We start from the raw sequence: 16893 nt of genomic DNA, 5'->3' as shown, positions 1-16893 counted from the left end.
ATGTTTATTATTAATATTATATATATATATATATATATATATATATATATATATATATATATATATATATATATATATATATTTCTTGTTTTTTGCAAATATATCTTTCTTTCAATAACTGTCCAATAAGTGTAAGGATAGTATTTGGGGTAAAAATTCCTCCTGTTGCTGGGGCTAAAGGTCCCTATTAAACAATTTTGTTAAAGGTGCAATATGTAACAGTTTTCATGTAATATTAGCCTCTTTTTTTTTTTTTTTTTTTTTTTTTTTTTGCCAGTATGTGAACAGCTTGTAACACAACTTAAAAATGAGCCCTTGCCAGACTTCCTAGGTAGCCTATTAAAGCCTGTAGACTGATTTTCATGCAAAGGGAGCGGGTCGCTTTTGCCGGGAAAATCCAAAGGATGTGACGTATCAGACAGTAATCGCTTCTCTTCCGCTATTCAACAGCGTCAACAGCCTGCAACACTAGGTAACGTTATCTTAGAGATGGAATCCAGCAAACGTCCGGCTCCCAGCACAACACCGACTCCTACACAAACTCAGAGTAAGCCAAAAAAATTTATATTTATATTTATCTACTGAATCCCATCTGGCTAAGCGGGAACGTGATCGTGGTCGAGTGAAAACTAGAGTGAACAACGGTAGGGCATTTGATTCCTGGAGGGACCTTCGTTCGGTTTTGGGGATCAAAACCGACCCTGAATTGGCATTCTTCTTATTAGACAGGTAAGCTTACATATCTGCAAAGCATGTGAAATATAGTGCCATAAGGATTGATCTGTGTAATTTTAGCTAACTTGATCTTGCCTGCTAACGCTGACGAATTACAAGCTACTTTGCTTCGTAACTTTCAAATAATTTCAGCGATCTTCTCTTTATACTAAAAGTCAGGTATACAGGATAAATGTAAGCAAATACACGAATTTCTTGATTGTAGTACAACATATGACATACAACAGTGCAACAATAAACTGTCTGGTATAGCTCGGTAGTATGTAGCTGTATGTGTGTATCAGTATGCTATGTTAGCTGATAAGTAGCTTTAGTCTCAAAGTTTGTAGTAAAACAATCATAACTGTGTAATTTTAATTATGTAACCTCATCTGTTAGCATGATGCCGGTGAATCACGTTCAGTCTCTTTGTACGTTACGTCATTGTTTTGGTCGATGCTTGTGTCTCTATGGAGTGTGTGCGCGTGATCACAAGCAACAGGTAGCTGACTGCAGTTCACTTAACGGCCACAGGTGTCATTAATAACAAGGGTTTCTGAATCTTACATACTGCTCCTTTAAGTGGGGGAATAGATTTGTAATAGAAAAATGTTCAAAGTGGGCTCACATTGACTCATCCAATCATAATAGAGATGAGTTTGTTTATAGAATACTTGAGATGTAATAAAATGCCAAATGTGTTTGAAATTAACAGGAAATGTTTGACTTTTTCTGAAGTAGTGATTTTGAGTAAATGCCATCTTAATTTGTTACTCAAAAAAGCATCTTGGTGCCTCAAAATTATTTGCATTAGCCGACAAATTGTGCCCTATAACTGTTGCCCTTATAGCTACACAATATCACTTTAAACCCCCTGGGGGCCTTTTACCCCAAGCGAGGGAGACTTTTCACTGCCCTTTTTTTTCTTTTTTTTCTGATTTTTAATCAAAACAACCTTCCATTATTATTTATTTTCCATGCACAAATTATGTTGCACCATCAATTTTCAATAAAAATAAATCATTTTTTAAAAAAATTTTTTAACCTTGATACATTTTGTGACTTGAAAAAAAGCAAAATCATGATCGCCAAGGAGACTGCTGATGTCAAGATTTATAGTGGAAAAGGAGTTACATTTTGATCTGTTCTCACCCAAAATCGATTGGATTGCTTTAGAAGACATGGATTTAACCACTGGAGTTGTATGGATTACTTTTATGCTGCCTTTATGTGCTTTTTGGAGCTTCAAAGTTTTGGGCACTTGCATTGTGAGGACCAACAGAGCTGAAATATTCTTCTAAAAATCTTCATTTGTGTTCTGCAAAAGAAAGAAAGTCAAACATCTGGGATGGCATGAGGGTGAGTAAATGAGGAGAGAATTTTATTTTGGGGTGAACTGTCCCTTTAAAGATATAAGATTAAAACAACGTCCCGCCTCCACACAGCGGGACATCAGTTAAGCTTTGTGCGGTCATTATTGCGTATTTCGCAGACTGACGCTTCTCTCTCTGGATCAGCAACAGGACACTGCGGGCTTACGACCTCAAAACAAAGACCCGATCTAACGTCGGCGCTTTCTGCTCAGACAGCTCGACAAGATGAACACCTACTTTAGCCGCTGTCACCCTGTCATCGCCGGCTGTGTGCTGGTCGGTTTGGTTCTGGCTTTGGAAGATGGCCCGGATCGCCCGGTTATGGGAGCTCCGGGATCCCCGGTCCGTCTGTCGGAATCAGACCCTGCGGTGCTCAAAGCAGTGAAATTTGCTGAAGAGCGGTACAATATGGGGTCCAACTCGATGCACGTACGCCGTGTCAGCAAGATCCTTTCGGCCAGCAAACAGGTAGAATTATAAATATAATCTGTTAAAATGTATAATGCAATGTATATCATATTTTTAACAGGTCCAAAACCATCGGCATAATCATTAATATTTATGTTTTATTTGATTTTATTGTTATCATTTTCGTGATCCCTGTATTGTTCATGGGTTTATTATAAGGAGTTATTTTTACCGCAGTTCATGTAATTAGATGTAAACAAGGGCCGAGCGTGCGTAGGCGCCCCACATACATAACAGGGCTGAGCGGATTCATTCAGTACAACACTGCGCGCTGAATGCGCAGTTTTAACTCCTGTTTCTAGGACAGTTTATGTAAAGAGCATTGAAAAACCGTAGATGTACAAATAACATAAGAATAAATACTTGTAGTTTGTGACATAAATGTGCAACACATTTGTTATAGATTGTTTTTGATTTAGATTTTTAATATTACACAGTCATTAGTTCCCTATTGATAAAATAGTGATCTTTATTTTCTGTTTCTGTGTATTCTACAGCTGGTGAAAGGTGTAAAGTACAGTATTATGGTGGAGATTGGAAGCACACAGTGTAAGAAATCTGTAGAGCTGAGTGTTGTGAACACCTGTGAGTTTTTCCCCGAGCCTCACAAACAGAAGGTGGGCTGCACTAAAATACTAAACAAGCAATAATTCACAATAAACATTACTCTGTGTTTTATAATGGCAAAACCGCTGTGAGCAAAAACATCAAATGTTGAAATCCTTAAACACAAACCAGTTCAAGGCTGAACTACAGTAAATGTGTTAATTTGACTCATTTAAAACAAGAATTACACAGATGTGTGCCGGAAGTCATGTGACCATAATTATGTGAATAAAATTGCCTAAGATCATCACCAAAATGTAGGATCTTAACTTTAAGGAATATTCTGGGTTCAGTACAAGTTAAGCTCAATGTTGATTGCCACAAAAATGAGTGTTGACTCGTCCCTCCTTCGAGGTTACAGTGAGGCAGTTACAATGGAAGTGAATGGGGCCAGTTTTTGAAGGGTTTAAAAGCAGCAATGTGAAGCTTACAATTTTATGAAAGCACTTAAATTAATTCTTCTGTTAAAACTTGTGTACTATTTGAGCTGTAAAGTTGTTTAAATCTTAATTTGTAAAGTTCTTTTAGGGTTTACAGTGTTACGTAATCATGGCGATGAAGTTGTACAATTTGATATAACTTTTCTGTTAGCAGAAAAGTTTAGTAAGCGATTTTATCACACTAAAATCATGTTAGCATGAATATTGTTTACATCTTGTGGCTATACTTTTGCAACAGTATTTTAACGTTTACTGATTGGCCCCCATTCGCTTCCATTGTAAGTGCCTCACTGTAACCCAGATTTCTGCTTCTTCCCCCACCCCCCCTTTTTTTTTTTAAAGAAAAGGAGGGACAAGTGGAAATTAATTTTTGTGGTAATCAACATTATAACAAATACAGTTGATTAAGCTTAACTTGTATTGAACCGGAATATTCATTTAAAGGACCATCTCTATTAGGATGTGTTAGTGTTGAGTAATGCATGCTTGTATTTTCATTTAAATGCAAATGCTAATAGAACTGCAAACCACCATTAATATTTTCCCCCACAGACAGAGGTGTGTTTGTTTGAGGTTTGGGACATTCCCTGGGAAAGTAAATCCACCCTCCTTAAACAGAAGTGTCAGCCTGCAGGTCAGTAACAGGGCAAAACTGTGCACATATATTGACTGATACATTAGAACACAGGTTGATGTAGTCCAAATCATATTCATATTATGTTCCTGTTATTTCCTAATGACATGGGTTGAATTCCCAGGGAACACATATACTGATAAAAATTATACCTTGAGTATGAAATGTAGAAGTTTCTTTCGATAAATGTAAACATCAGTAACAGTAAGAGACATGTACAATTAGTTCATATCAGAATTTATTTTGTTGGACAGGATGTAGTGTGATTTCGATCAACCATGTGTAGTTAACCTGATACTGTTTATGCCTTAGTTTCCAAGGATCTCAAAAAGGTTGTGGCTGTACCCCTTACCCATGATAAATCTTTGAAGGTATGGATTATGTGCAATGTTTTAAATATGTTGGAAAAGAGAAGTAAATATTTTAAAGCATTTTCTAACCCACAACATAATTTTTCACTATTTTTCAGGAATCTGTAGAGCTTTTGACCCAGTTCAAAAACTTTATGATCTCATATAACAGAACCTATAGCTCCCAAGAGGGTAAGACATGTAATATACAGTACATGGATTTGATCATTTGTATGAAAATAACTGGTCACACCTATACATCATTGTTCATGTTGCAGTGTAATTACTTAAGTACGGAGTAATACTTACAAGCAACATGTGTTTATAATGTAGTTCTGTTGTGGAACAGCCTAGAATAACTCATTGTTATTGCTTTTCCAATTCATTATATTAATGTGTAATAAGTTACCATTATGTATATTGTTACTAAACAGGGTTTCTACTCTTAAAATTCAGTTAATTCACATTTGTTATGTGCATACACAATGACAAAACCCCACTTTAACCACTGACACATTAAACTCCACAGAGGCTGAAAAGCGTCTGCACATTTTCCAGGAGAATATGAAAACTGCGCAAACGCTGCAGTCTCTGGAACAGGGGTCAGCTGAGTATGGGGTCACCAAGTTCAGTGACCTCACAGGTATGTGTATGGATTTGTGGACAAAATGATTATTTATGACATAAGGCATAATGTACTGTCAAATAGACCCAGACAGGGTGATTAGGTCATGTATCATTAATTTGAGATAATTAAATAAATAAACATGAAGTATTAATTTTAAATTATTTTATTATGAGAAGAAACCGTGGAGTGATACGAGAGACTGAAAAACTCACACAGCTATGTACTAACCCACTGCAAGTTTGAAAACTGGAGGCCAATCAATCTTATATGTACTGATTATAAGATTATATCAAAGCAGCTAATCACCATCTTCTGTGTGTGTTTAGAGGATGAGTTCAGAATGATGTACCTGAACCCAATGCTGAGTCAATGGAGCTTGCAGAAGAACATGAAGCTGGCGACTCCTGCCAGCAAGGCTGCTCCTGATAGCTGGGACTGGAGGGACCATGGTGCGGTCAGCTCTGTGAAGAATCAGGTGTGAGAGCTCAAATGAACTCTGAATAATTTGGGATGATTTATTTATGAATGAGTAGGTGTAATCAAGAATAGAGTGATATAGCAAAAAAACAAAAAAAAAACCCCACAAAAATTAGATCTGAATATTTTTCAGCCTTTTGATGATATTTATATCTTGATATTTATGCATTTGCTTTAAATACATTATATTTCCACCAAACATCCATTGTTGCCAAGTAAACTGAATGATTATTTTAATAAATGTTTAAAAAAAAATTTCACTTAATGAACACATGGAAGAATTATATTTAATCATTTTAATTTATGCACCAATATACAGTAACAATGCATAGTTTTAAACATCCAACACTCTGTCTTACCGTTCTCATATTCGCAAGTCGTGAGACACGGAATGATTACAAAAATACTCTAATGACTCGGTTATTAGGAAACTTAAAAGGGTAGTTCACCCAAAAATGAAAATTATCATCGTTTACTCACCCTTCATCCATCCCAGATATATATTTCTTTTTTCTGCTGAACACAGATGAAGATTTTTAGAAGAATATCTCAGCACTGTAGGTCCATACAATGCAAGTGAATGGGTACCCCAATTTTGAAGCTCCAAAAAGCACATAAAGACAGCAGAAAAGTAATCCATGTCTTCAGAAGTGATATGATAGGTGTGGTTGAGAAATAGATCAATATTTAAGTCCTTTTTTACTATAAATTTACACTTTCATATTCTCCTTTTGTTTTTGGCAATTCTCATTCGTGCATATCACCACCTACTGGGCAGGGAGAAGAACTGATAGTAAAAAAGGACTCAAATATTGATCTGTTTTTCACCTACACTTATATCGCTTTTGAAGACGGATTTAATCACTGAAGTCATATGGATTACTTTTGTGCTGCCTTTATGTGCTTTTTGGAGCTTCAAAGATTTGTTCACCATTCATTTGCATTGTATGGACCTACAGAGCTGAAATATTCTTCTAAAAATCATAATTTGTGTTCTGCAGAAGAAAGAAAGTCAGACACATCTGGGATGGCATGAGGGTGAGTAAATGATGAGAGAATTTTCATTTTTGGGTGAACTATCCCTGCAGATTAACCTGTTTTTTTATGATCCGTTTAACAGTTTAACTGACTATCTGTTGCAGGGCATGTGTGGCTCTTGCTGGGCATTCTCTGTGACTGGAAACATCGAGGGACAGTGGTTCAAGAAGACTGGACAGCTGCTGTCTCTCTCAGAGCAGGGTCAATATAAACTAGATTTTTATATTTTCTGAAGAAAATGTAAGTGGTGCTTCCTCGTGCAAAACTCACCTCCACAATGCTAGGGTGTTGTGAGTAGTTGCCAGGATGATCTAAGGGGTTGTTTTCAAGTCAAAAAAGCCCACACCAAGTCTATGTGATATTCTGGTCCCTACATTTGGCTCAAGTCCCACCTTCAATGTAAGTCTATGGGATTTTTAAGCCCACTTTATTGTCTGCCATTCAAAAATAAGTAAGTCAGATTGCTTAGAAAAGCAATAGCACATCTGTCCTCAACAAGCCGCGTGATTTGAGGTATTATACATGTCTATATCTCAGTAGTATGGGACAAGTTTAATGCTTAAGCTTAATACTTATGGGTAGGAGTTTGTTCAAATTGTCCAAAAAGAATGAGCAATACTACTAGTGGTATTAGATTTTACAGACACCACTAATAACATGAACATAAAACATTAAATATTGCTATAAATGTTTATTCTCTATGCTAAATCCACGATATGGCTGTTTATACAGAAATTATTTTTGTTTGCTCACCTCTTTACAAAACAGAGTTAGTGGACTGTGACAAGCTGGACCAAGCATGTGGAGGTGGACTGCCGTCTAATGCTTATGAAGCCATCGAGAAGCTTGGTAAGACACAAAAGAGTGGAGCTCATTCTCTAGAAGGGCATTTCAACCAAAATATGATGAGTTTAACATGAGGAATTTGTAAGTGTAAATATCAGCAGCCGGTTACAAAGAAGCCCTTAAGTGAAGAAAACCCTTAATGACAATACACTTACGATTACAACTAGGGCTGTTGATTTAACATGGTAATACAGTGCTACTAATTATATATGAAACTCAACTCAGGGGTATTGAGATGTTTTTTCTAAGTTTTAAACTACATTTAAATTGACAGTGTCCTAAAAACACAAAAATCGAGGCACAACCAATTATATTAATAATTATTTAAATATAAATATTTATAATTTTTTAATTATTTATTTTATTTGAGGGCCTTAGCAAATATTGATATTTGTGATTAATTTGATTATTTGTCATAGCATGTCATTAATTTGATTAAAAATTGTAATTTCGATTGACAGCTCTAATATAAATATAGCTTCAAGCAGCGATGATGGGCCCAAGCACCATGGGTTCATTTCCACCCGGTGGCTTTCAGAAAACAATGCAAGGTGGACACATGCATTTGGCATTTGACATTATTCGAAACTATTTTGAAGGAATTCATGTAAATGTAGGAGGGCTATTTCAAAGTCTGTTAAAAGTGCCATACTTCCTGCTGCTAGTTGGTGGCGTTATGACCGTGACCCATAATAACCACATACATGTGATCAGCCCCCATTACCAAACATACAGCTGAATTTTCATCAAAATCACACAATGCACACAGAAGATATAAGGCATTTCCTGTTTCCCATTTTTCGCCATAAATTTATTGCTTCACCATGGCGACACTGATCCAAATATCAAAAATTCGGTCGTAATTTAGCATCTACAATGTCTTTGCATGATGTTGCACAAACTTGGTGCCAGTCACATGAATCCCCTAGGACAGTGGTTCCCAACCCTGATTCAACTCATCAGCTTGTTAGTGGAGACTCCAAGACCTGAATTGGGTGTGTCAGAAAAGGGAGATATACAAAATGTGCAGTGTTGGGGGGCTCCAGGAACAGGGTTGGGAACCACTGCCCTAGGAGGAGTATTTAAAAGTTCAGAGCTTGTGACTTTCAGAAAATCAAAAATGGCCGACTTCCTGTTGGGCGGAGCTAATGACTATAACTATGAAAGTTGTCCGGCTTGGTGAGAACTATATATAGGTGCATCTCAATAAATTAGAATGTCGTGGAAAAGTTCATTTATTTCAGTAATTCAACTCAAATTGTGAAACTCGTGTATTAAATAAATTCAATGCACACAGACTGAAGTAGTTTAAGTCTTTGGTTCTTTTAATTGTGATGATTTTGGCTCACATTTAACAAAAACCCACCAATTCACTATCTCAACAAATTAGAATACATCATAAGACCAATAAAAAAAACATTTTTAGTGAATTGTTGGCCTTCTGGAAAGTATGTTCATTTACTGTATATGTATTCAATACTTGGTAGGGGCTCCTTTTGCTTTAATTACTGCCTCAATTCGGCGTGGCATGGAGGTGATCAGTTTGTGGCACTGCCGAGTTGGTATGGAAGCCCAGGTTTCTTTGACAGTGGCCTTCAGCTCATCTGCATTTTTTGGTCTCTTGTTTCTCATTTTCCTCTTGACAATACCCCATAGATTCTCTATGGGGTTCAGGTCTGGTGAGTTTGCTGGTCAGTCAAGCACACCAACACCATGGTCATTTAACCAACTTTTGGTGCTTTTGGCAGTGTGGGCAGGTGCCAAATCCTGCTGGAAAATGAAATCAGCATCTTTAAAAAGCTGGTCAGCAGAAGGAAGCCTGAAGTGCTCCAAAATTTCTTGGTAAACGGGTGCAGTGACTTTGGTTTTCAAAAAACACAATGGACCAACACCAGCAGATGACATTGCACCCCAAATCATCACAGACTGTGGAAACTTAACATTGGACTTCAAGCAACTTGGGCTATGAGCTTCTCCACCCTTCCTCCAGACTCTAGGACCTTGGTTTCCAAATGAAATACAAAACTTGCTCTCATCTGAAAAGAGGACTTTGGAACACTGGGCAACAGTCCAGTTCTTCTTCTCCTTAGCCCAGGTAAGACGCCTCTGACGTTGTCTCTGGTTCAGGAGTGGCTTGACAAGAGGAATACGACAACTGTAGCCAAATTCCTTGACATGTCTGTGTGTGGTGGCTTTTGATGCCTTGACCCCAGCCTCAGTCCATTCCTTGTGAAGTTCACCCAAATTCTTGAATCGATTTTGCTTGACAATCATAAGGCTGCGGTTCTCTCGGTTGGTTGTGCATCTTTTTCTTCCACACTTTTTCCTTCCACTCAACTTTCTGTTTACATGCTTGGATACAGCACTCTGTGAACAGCCAGCTTCTTTGGCAATGAATGTTTGTGGCTTACCCTCCTTGTGAAGGGTGTCAATGATTGTCTTCTGGACAACTGTCAGATCAGCAGTCTTCCCCATGATTGTGTAGCCTAGTGAACCAAACTGAGAGACCATTTTGAAGGCTCAGGAAACCTTTGCAGGTGTTTTGAGTTGATTAGCTGATTGGCATGTCACCATATTCTAATTTTTTGAGATAGTGAATTGGTGGGTTTTTGTTAAATGTGAGCCAAAATCATCACAATTAAAAGAACCAAAGACTTAAACTACTTCAGTCTGTGTGCATTGAATTTATTTAATACACGAGTTTCACAATTTGAGTTGAATTACTGAAATAAATGAACTTTTCCACGACATTCTAATTTATTGAGATGCACCTGTATGTACCAAGTTTGGTGGCTGTAGGTGAAAATGGGCGTGCTACAGAGGCCGTCTTGCATGCCCATTTTAAAGGGGGCGCTACAGAGCCCCCCCCCACGTCCAAATTCAAGCATGCCAAGTACTTCAAAAACGTGAATATCCTTAATAAGGAATAATGACATTTAATGCATTGCCATGGCAACACTATTTAAGATATCAAGAATCCCTTCAGAATTTTAAATCTGCACTGTCTTGACATGAGCAATTCAGGTAAACATTAGAGGGATATTTCAAAGTCTGTTAAAAGTGCCACACTTCCTTCTGCCAGTTGGTGACACTATAACCGTGACCCACAATAGCCACATCAATGTGATCAGCCCGCAAGGCTAAACATGAGGCTCAATTTTGATGTAAATCACACGATGCACGCAGAAGATAACTTCCTGTTTCCCTTTTTTTTTTTTTTTAACGTTACTTTATCGCGTCGCCATGGTAACACCGTTCGATTTATAAAAAATCAGTTCGCAATTTAGCATCGTCAATGTCTTGGCATGATGTCGCCCACATTTGGTAGCTGTAACATGAATCTCTTAGAGGGACAATAGGGCCTCCGCACTTTCAGTGCTTGGGCCCTAATTAATGGTTTTCTTAACTTAAGGGGTTTCTTGCAACTGGGCCAAATTCTTTTTAATCATTTTCTATAACCCATAAAGGCGGCCTTGAGACTGAAACAGACTACAGCTATATAGGACACAAGCAGAGCTGTGATTTCTCTACCGGGAAGGTGGCCGCTTACATCAACAGCTCTGTTGACCTGCCCAATGATGAGAACGGTGAGTGAGAGCAATTAAAATATGAGAACAGAATTGTGCCATTAAACATAATTAATATTAAATTTAAAGCACCTTCAGATAACATTGATGATGGCAATAAGTGTGGTACCTGAACTACTAGAGAAAATATGTATGCCTGAAAATTATGATTTTGATGAGTGGACCTTATCCAAAGACTTTCATCTATAATTAATAACTCCAGCTCTTTCAGCATTTTAGAGGGAAATATTTTATAACAAGTCTGCCTGCTAATCTAAAATGACTTAATTCTTTCTTTGACTTGTAACCAGAGATTGCTGCTTGGCTGGCTGAGAATGGTCCAGTGTCTGCTGCCCTCAATGCTTTTGCCATGCAGGTAACACAACCACACAAGAGGGCTGCTTTTTTATTGGAGAAATATAATGTTAGCACCCTGGAAATGCTAGTTTCATAAATATAGGACCCTTCTGTGATTTTTGTTGAGCTTGCACTCCAGCTAATGCTCCTTTGGATTGATTTTAGGCAGACTGTCTCAAATCTACAATATATGTAGGGCTGTCATGATTATAACATTTGGCTGATGATTAATTGTCATACAAATATTTTTATTTTTTTTTTCTCCCTAATTTGAAATGCCCAATTCCCAATGTGCTTTTAAGTCCTCGTGGTCGCATAGTGATTCGCCTCAATCCGGGTGGCAACCACATTATAGCGACCACAAGGAGGTTACCATGTGACTCTACCCTCCCTAGCAACCGGGCCAATTTGGTTGCTTAGGAAGCCCGCCCTGGGATTTGAACTAGCGAACTCCAGGGGTGGTAGCTAGCGTATTTTACCACTGAGCTACCCAGGCCCCTGGTGTTGTCGGGCATATTGTAACTGGGCTTTTTTGTGGCACTGGTGCAGTAAAGGCTTCTTTCTGGCAACTCGACCATGCAGCTCATTTTTGTTCAAGTATCGTCGTATTGTGCTCCTTGAAACAACCACACCATCTTTTTCCAGAGCAGCCTGTATTTCTCCTGAGGTTACCTGTGGGTTTTTCTTTGTATCCCGAACAATTCTTCTGGCAGTTGTGGCTGAAATCTTTCTTGGTCTACCTGCCCTTGGCTTGGTATCAAGAGATCCCCGAATTTTCCACTTCTTAATAAGTGATTGAACAGTACTGACTGGCTTTTCAAGTCTTTGGATATATCCTTTTCCATCTTTATAAAGTTCCATTACCTTGTTATGCAGGTCTTTTGACAGTTCTTTTCTGCTCCCCATTGCTCAGTATCTAGCCTGCTCAGTGCATCCACGTGAGAGCTAACAAACTCATTGACTATTTATACACAGACACTAATTGCAATTTAAAAAGCCACAGGGGTGGGAAATTAACCTTTAATTGCCATTTCAACCTGTGTGTGTCACCTTGTGTGTCTAACAAGGCCAAACATTCAAGGGTATGTAAACTTTTGATCAGGGCCATTTGGGTGATTTCTGTTATCATTATGATTTAAAAAGGAGCCAAACAACTATGTGATAATAAATGGCTTTATATGATCACTATCCTTAAACAAAAGACAGTTTTTTTTGCATGATCAGTCATATTTTCAAAATCAATGCCAAAATTTCACAATTTCTGCCAGGGTATGCAAACTTTTGAGCACAACTGTATATGCACACACTGGTGGCCAAAAGTTTGGAATAATGTACAGATTTTGCTCTTATGGAAAGAAATTGGTACTTTTATTCACCAAAGTGGCATTCAACTGATCACAATGTATAGTCAGGACATTAATAACGTGAAAAATTACAATTACAATATGAAAAAAATGATTAAACTACTTCAAAGAGTTCTCATTAAAAAAATCCTCCACCTGCAGCAATGACAGCTTTACAGATCCTTGGCATTCTAGCTGTCAGTTTGTCCAGATACTCAGGTGACATTTCACCCCACAGTTCCTGTAGCACTTGTCATAGATATGACTGTCTTGTCGGGCACTTCTCACGCACCTTACAGTCTAGCTGATCCCACAAAAGCTCAATGGGGTTAAGATCCATAACACTCTTTTCCAATTATCTGTTGTCCAATGTCTGTGTTTCTTTGCCCACTCTATCCTTTTCTTTTTGTTTTTCTGTTTCGAAAGTGAAACTCGTCTTCTCTTTACTGTTGTACATGAAACTGGTGTTGAGCGGGTAGAATTCAATGAAGCTGTCATCTGAGGACATGTGAGGCATCTATTTCTCAAACTAGAGACTCTGATGTACATATCCTCTTGTTTAGTTGTACATCTGGCCTTCCACAACTCTTTCTGTCCTTGTAAGAGCCAGTTGTCCTTTGTCTTTGAAGACTGTAGTGTACACCTTTGTATGAAATCTTCAGTTTTTTGGCAATTTCAAGCATTGTATAGCCTTCATTCCTCAAAACAATGATTGACTGATGAGTTTCTAGAGAAAGCTGTTTCTTTTTTGCCACTTTTGACCTAATATTGACCTTAAGACATGCCAGTCTATTGCATACTGTGGCAACTCAAAAACAAGCATAAAGACAATGTTAAGCATCATTTAATGAACCAAATAGCTTTCAACTGTGTTTGATATAATGGAAAGTGATTTTCTAGTACCAAATTAGCAATTTAGCATGATTACTCGAGGATAAGGTGTTGGAGTGATGTCACAATGAGTGACATTTGTGAATTAAAGATTAAAGTACCAATTTCCTTCTGAAACAGCAAAATCAGTACATTATTAAAAATTTTGGCTGCCAGTGTGAGTGTGTGTGTGTGTATAGATATATATAAATAATGTATATAAGCTCTTCATCTGGAGAATATATAGGCTTTAAAAAGCTTAATTTGGTAAATACTTGCAAATAGAGCATTATAACTGACCTCATTACAAAATAAGAGTTTCCGGTGTTTTTTTGGGCTTGTTTATATTTAAAACTACTGTGTTTTGCACCAAAAAATTTTTTCTGGTTATTAATGGAATTTTGATTGCACAATATCCTGCTTTTGGAATTTTATTCATTTTGGAGCCTCCGTGCCATGACTAAGAATTTTTTTTTTTTTTTAAACTATCAGTTAGTGGCCTTTTCCACCACCGCAGTTATTGGCAAAATCCACTAATCCCTAGAAGAAATTTTGTGTTTACTTGAAGTTTTTTGTTTTCATTATTTCTTTAGTTCTACAGAAAGGGAGTGTCCCACCCTCTAAAGATCTTCTGCAACCCCTGGATGATTGATCATGCTGTGCTGCTTGTGGGATACGGGGAACGTGAGTTTGAATGATTTTATGTTTGTCCTGATGCAGAGAACCTCAGGCCTTTAACAGCTGCTGCTTTAGTCATTTCATATAGACAATGCAAATAGCATTGTTTAAGGATACCTTGTGTATATACTTGTGGATATCTTAATTACCATCTTTAAACATATACCTGCCAAACTTTAGCTTAATAACATATCAATTTACACAGTACTAGTAAAACTGGTGTAACCTGACCAAGCCACACTTTTCTCTGACAAAATCCTATCCATTTTGTCATGGTTTCATGAGTTTCATCAGACCTTTGTTAATCAACAGAGCCCTGTGGTGCTCTGAGATCTGTCACAACATTTTCATGGAGTATATTTTTGTACTTCTTTGTGCAGGTAACGGCACTCCATTCTGGGCCATTAAGAACAGCTGGGGAGAAGACTATGGGGAGCAGGTAAAGAACAAGTGGAAATACAATAATTGTAACTTGTATATCAGTTACTTGTTTGTTGAAGCCCACACAAGCCATTCATAATAAATAAATACAATTAAAAAAAAAATGCATGACCTCTGTGGGCTTCCATACTTGAACATTGTTCAAGTTTTCCATTTTTAAAAAAGGTTTTCAATCTAGTAATTTGCATGGAAGTCATTTGCAATTAGTGTACTACAATTCAAAGTTGATTTGTCATGCTCAATTGGGATGCAGTGAAATGCAATTCTTGTGAATAATTGCGATTGTGGTTGCGTGTTCAAGATATTTTGGCTATGCTTTCAGCTACCAAAAATACCAAAATCAAACTCTCAACTCCATTTAAACATTTTAAATGTTCCATTTCGTAGATTTCCCCCAAATGAGAAAATGTGAAAAAATGTCTTGTCATAACTTTAGTGAATGAATATATTCAGGTTTGCATAGTCAGTGTAATGTTGTATCTTTGCTAATAATTTTTCTTGTCCATCTCTCATAGGGTTACTATTACCTGTACAGAGGATCCAGACTTTGTGGAATCAACAAGATGTGCTCATCTGCAATTGTGAATTAGACACACACCCATATATACACACCTTGGGAACAAAAACATCTCAAAACAGCCCAGTAATGTGAACATGTGATTCTATACAAAAGGTAACTTTGGTTCAGTTAGCATGTGATCAAACACAATAGTACTGATGTAAAACACATTTTACATATATTTCATCCATATAAGCTCATAGTTGTCAATAGCTCAGATACGTGAAGTATTCTTCTTGAGGTCAGGACACTTTAGTTATCCGTCCTCGCTCTGTTACATCAATGCAAACATCCTGTAAACATCCATTCTTTTCAGTATAGCTGAATACATCAGATAGCCGAAAAGCGAAGAGGAACAAGATAACAGCACACTCATTTTACCATATTACTACTACTACAAACAACACATTGTAGTTATTGTGATTTTAGATAAGTTAATTTGGTTAAAGTCTTAGTTCACGAAATAAAAAAATAAAAAAAATTCTGTCCTTTACTCACCCTCATGTTGTTTCAAACCCATTTGACTTTCTTTTATGGAACAATGACGACTTCAGTCACTATTCACTTTAATTGCATGGACAAAAGATGCAATGAGAGTGAGTGGTGACAGAGCCTAAACATACTGATATCTTTTGTGTTCCACTGGATAAAGTCATACAGGTAAATGATGACAGAATTTTCATTTTTTGGGTGAACTATCCCTTTAATTACCTTCTGTTTTACTCTAATTACTTTTGTTATTCAGTATTTTAATATTACATTTTTATTTAATTCCAAAAGACTGCATTTAGGTTGAGTCATGTTTACTTTTAACCCTTCTGAAAAGATTTGCAATTATTGATTTTAAACGTTCTATTTTAATTTGCTGTCGACTGAGTTCATTTAACTGAGAATTATTGAGCTGCTGGTCTTGGAAACCAGATTTTGCACACTATGTCTCATTTTCACAGTATACTGTGATCATTCCGTTACTGTGTTATCGCTACTCCTCAATTGTGAATGTCACATTTTGCTGAATGGAAAAAAGCTGATGATACTCCTTCCAAATGCATAATGGAATATGCCTGCAAATGCAAAACTGGAAAAGATAGATCATTCAGTTGCAATGCTGTATTGTTCAAATCAGTTGTATTTCTCCAATGCAATTTCTAAAAGCTTTGTAATTGTCATTCTAACAAATCTGCTAAATAAACTCCAAATTGTCTCTAATGTCATGCTTTTGCTTTCACTACAGCAGTCATAGTTTGAAGTTGAGCAATTAATATTTTGCATTTGAGCTACTTTACGCTGCACAAAATGCCCAGGGTGAAACAAACAACAACAGGAAATGAAGCAAGAAGTGTTTGGTGTTCAGTGAGCAATGGTAAACCGTTGAGGTTTCTGATTTCTTTTGACACCCTAAGGTGCAGTTATCCTTGCACAATACTAGAAGTGGAACTCATTCATGGAAAATATATTACCTGTTTAGAACAGGGGTTGTCAAACTTCTCCAACCCGGGGTCCTC

General features: G+C 37.2%; 1 protein-coding gene across 2 annotated transcripts; it reads left to right on the top strand.

Annotated features, from left to right (window-relative positions):
• The first annotated feature begins 475 nt into the window (after window positions 1-475).
• On the top strand, window positions 476-16597 carry LOC127418034 (cathepsin F-like). 2 transcript variants are annotated; one of them, XM_051658362.1, is made up of 15 exons: window positions 476-729; window positions 2232-2555; window positions 3053-3172; window positions 4154-4235; window positions 4548-4606; window positions 4705-4777; window positions 5115-5228; window positions 5540-5688; window positions 6833-6929; window positions 7497-7577; window positions 11042-11161; window positions 11452-11516; window positions 14304-14394; window positions 14769-14827; window positions 15345-16597. In XM_051658362.1, the coding sequence occupies exons 2-15, from the start codon at window positions 2313-2315 to the stop codon at window positions 15417-15419; spliced, it is 1428 nt and encodes a 475-aa protein (XP_051514322.1). In that variant the 5' UTR covers window positions 476-729; window positions 2232-2312; the 3' UTR covers window positions 15420-16597. The 2 variants fall into 2 exon arrangements, with proteins under 2 accessions (XP_051514322.1, XP_051514321.1); XM_051658361.1 differs by lacking the exon at window positions 476-729 and having other exon boundaries at window positions 2163-2555.
• The last annotated feature ends 296 nt before the right edge of the window (window positions 16598-16893 follow it).

The sequence above is a fragment of the Myxocyprinus asiaticus genome, chromosome 27, assembly GCF_019703515.2.
Source record: "Myxocyprinus asiaticus isolate MX2 ecotype Aquarium Trade chromosome 27, UBuf_Myxa_2, whole genome shotgun sequence".
NCBI classification, from domain to species: Eukaryota; Metazoa; Chordata; class Actinopteri; order Cypriniformes; family Catostomidae; genus Myxocyprinus; species Myxocyprinus asiaticus.
This window is presented reverse-complemented; position numbering and strand designations above follow the sequence as displayed.

Excerpts from the sequence above, each read along its gene's own strand:
- LOC127418034 (XM_051658362.1), top strand. The coding sequence starts at position 2,313 with ATGAACACCTACTTTAGCCGCTGTCACCCTGTCATCGCCGGCTGTGTG. Across the intron at positions 3,173-4,153 it reads CCGAGCCTCACAAACAGAAG|ACAGAGGTGTGTTTGTTTGA; the intron begins GTGGGCTGCACT and ends TTTCCCCCACAG. Across the intron at positions 6,930-7,496 it reads GCTGTCTCTCTCAGAGCAGG|AGTTAGTGGACTGTGACAAG; the intron begins GTCAATATAAAC and ends TTTACAAAACAG.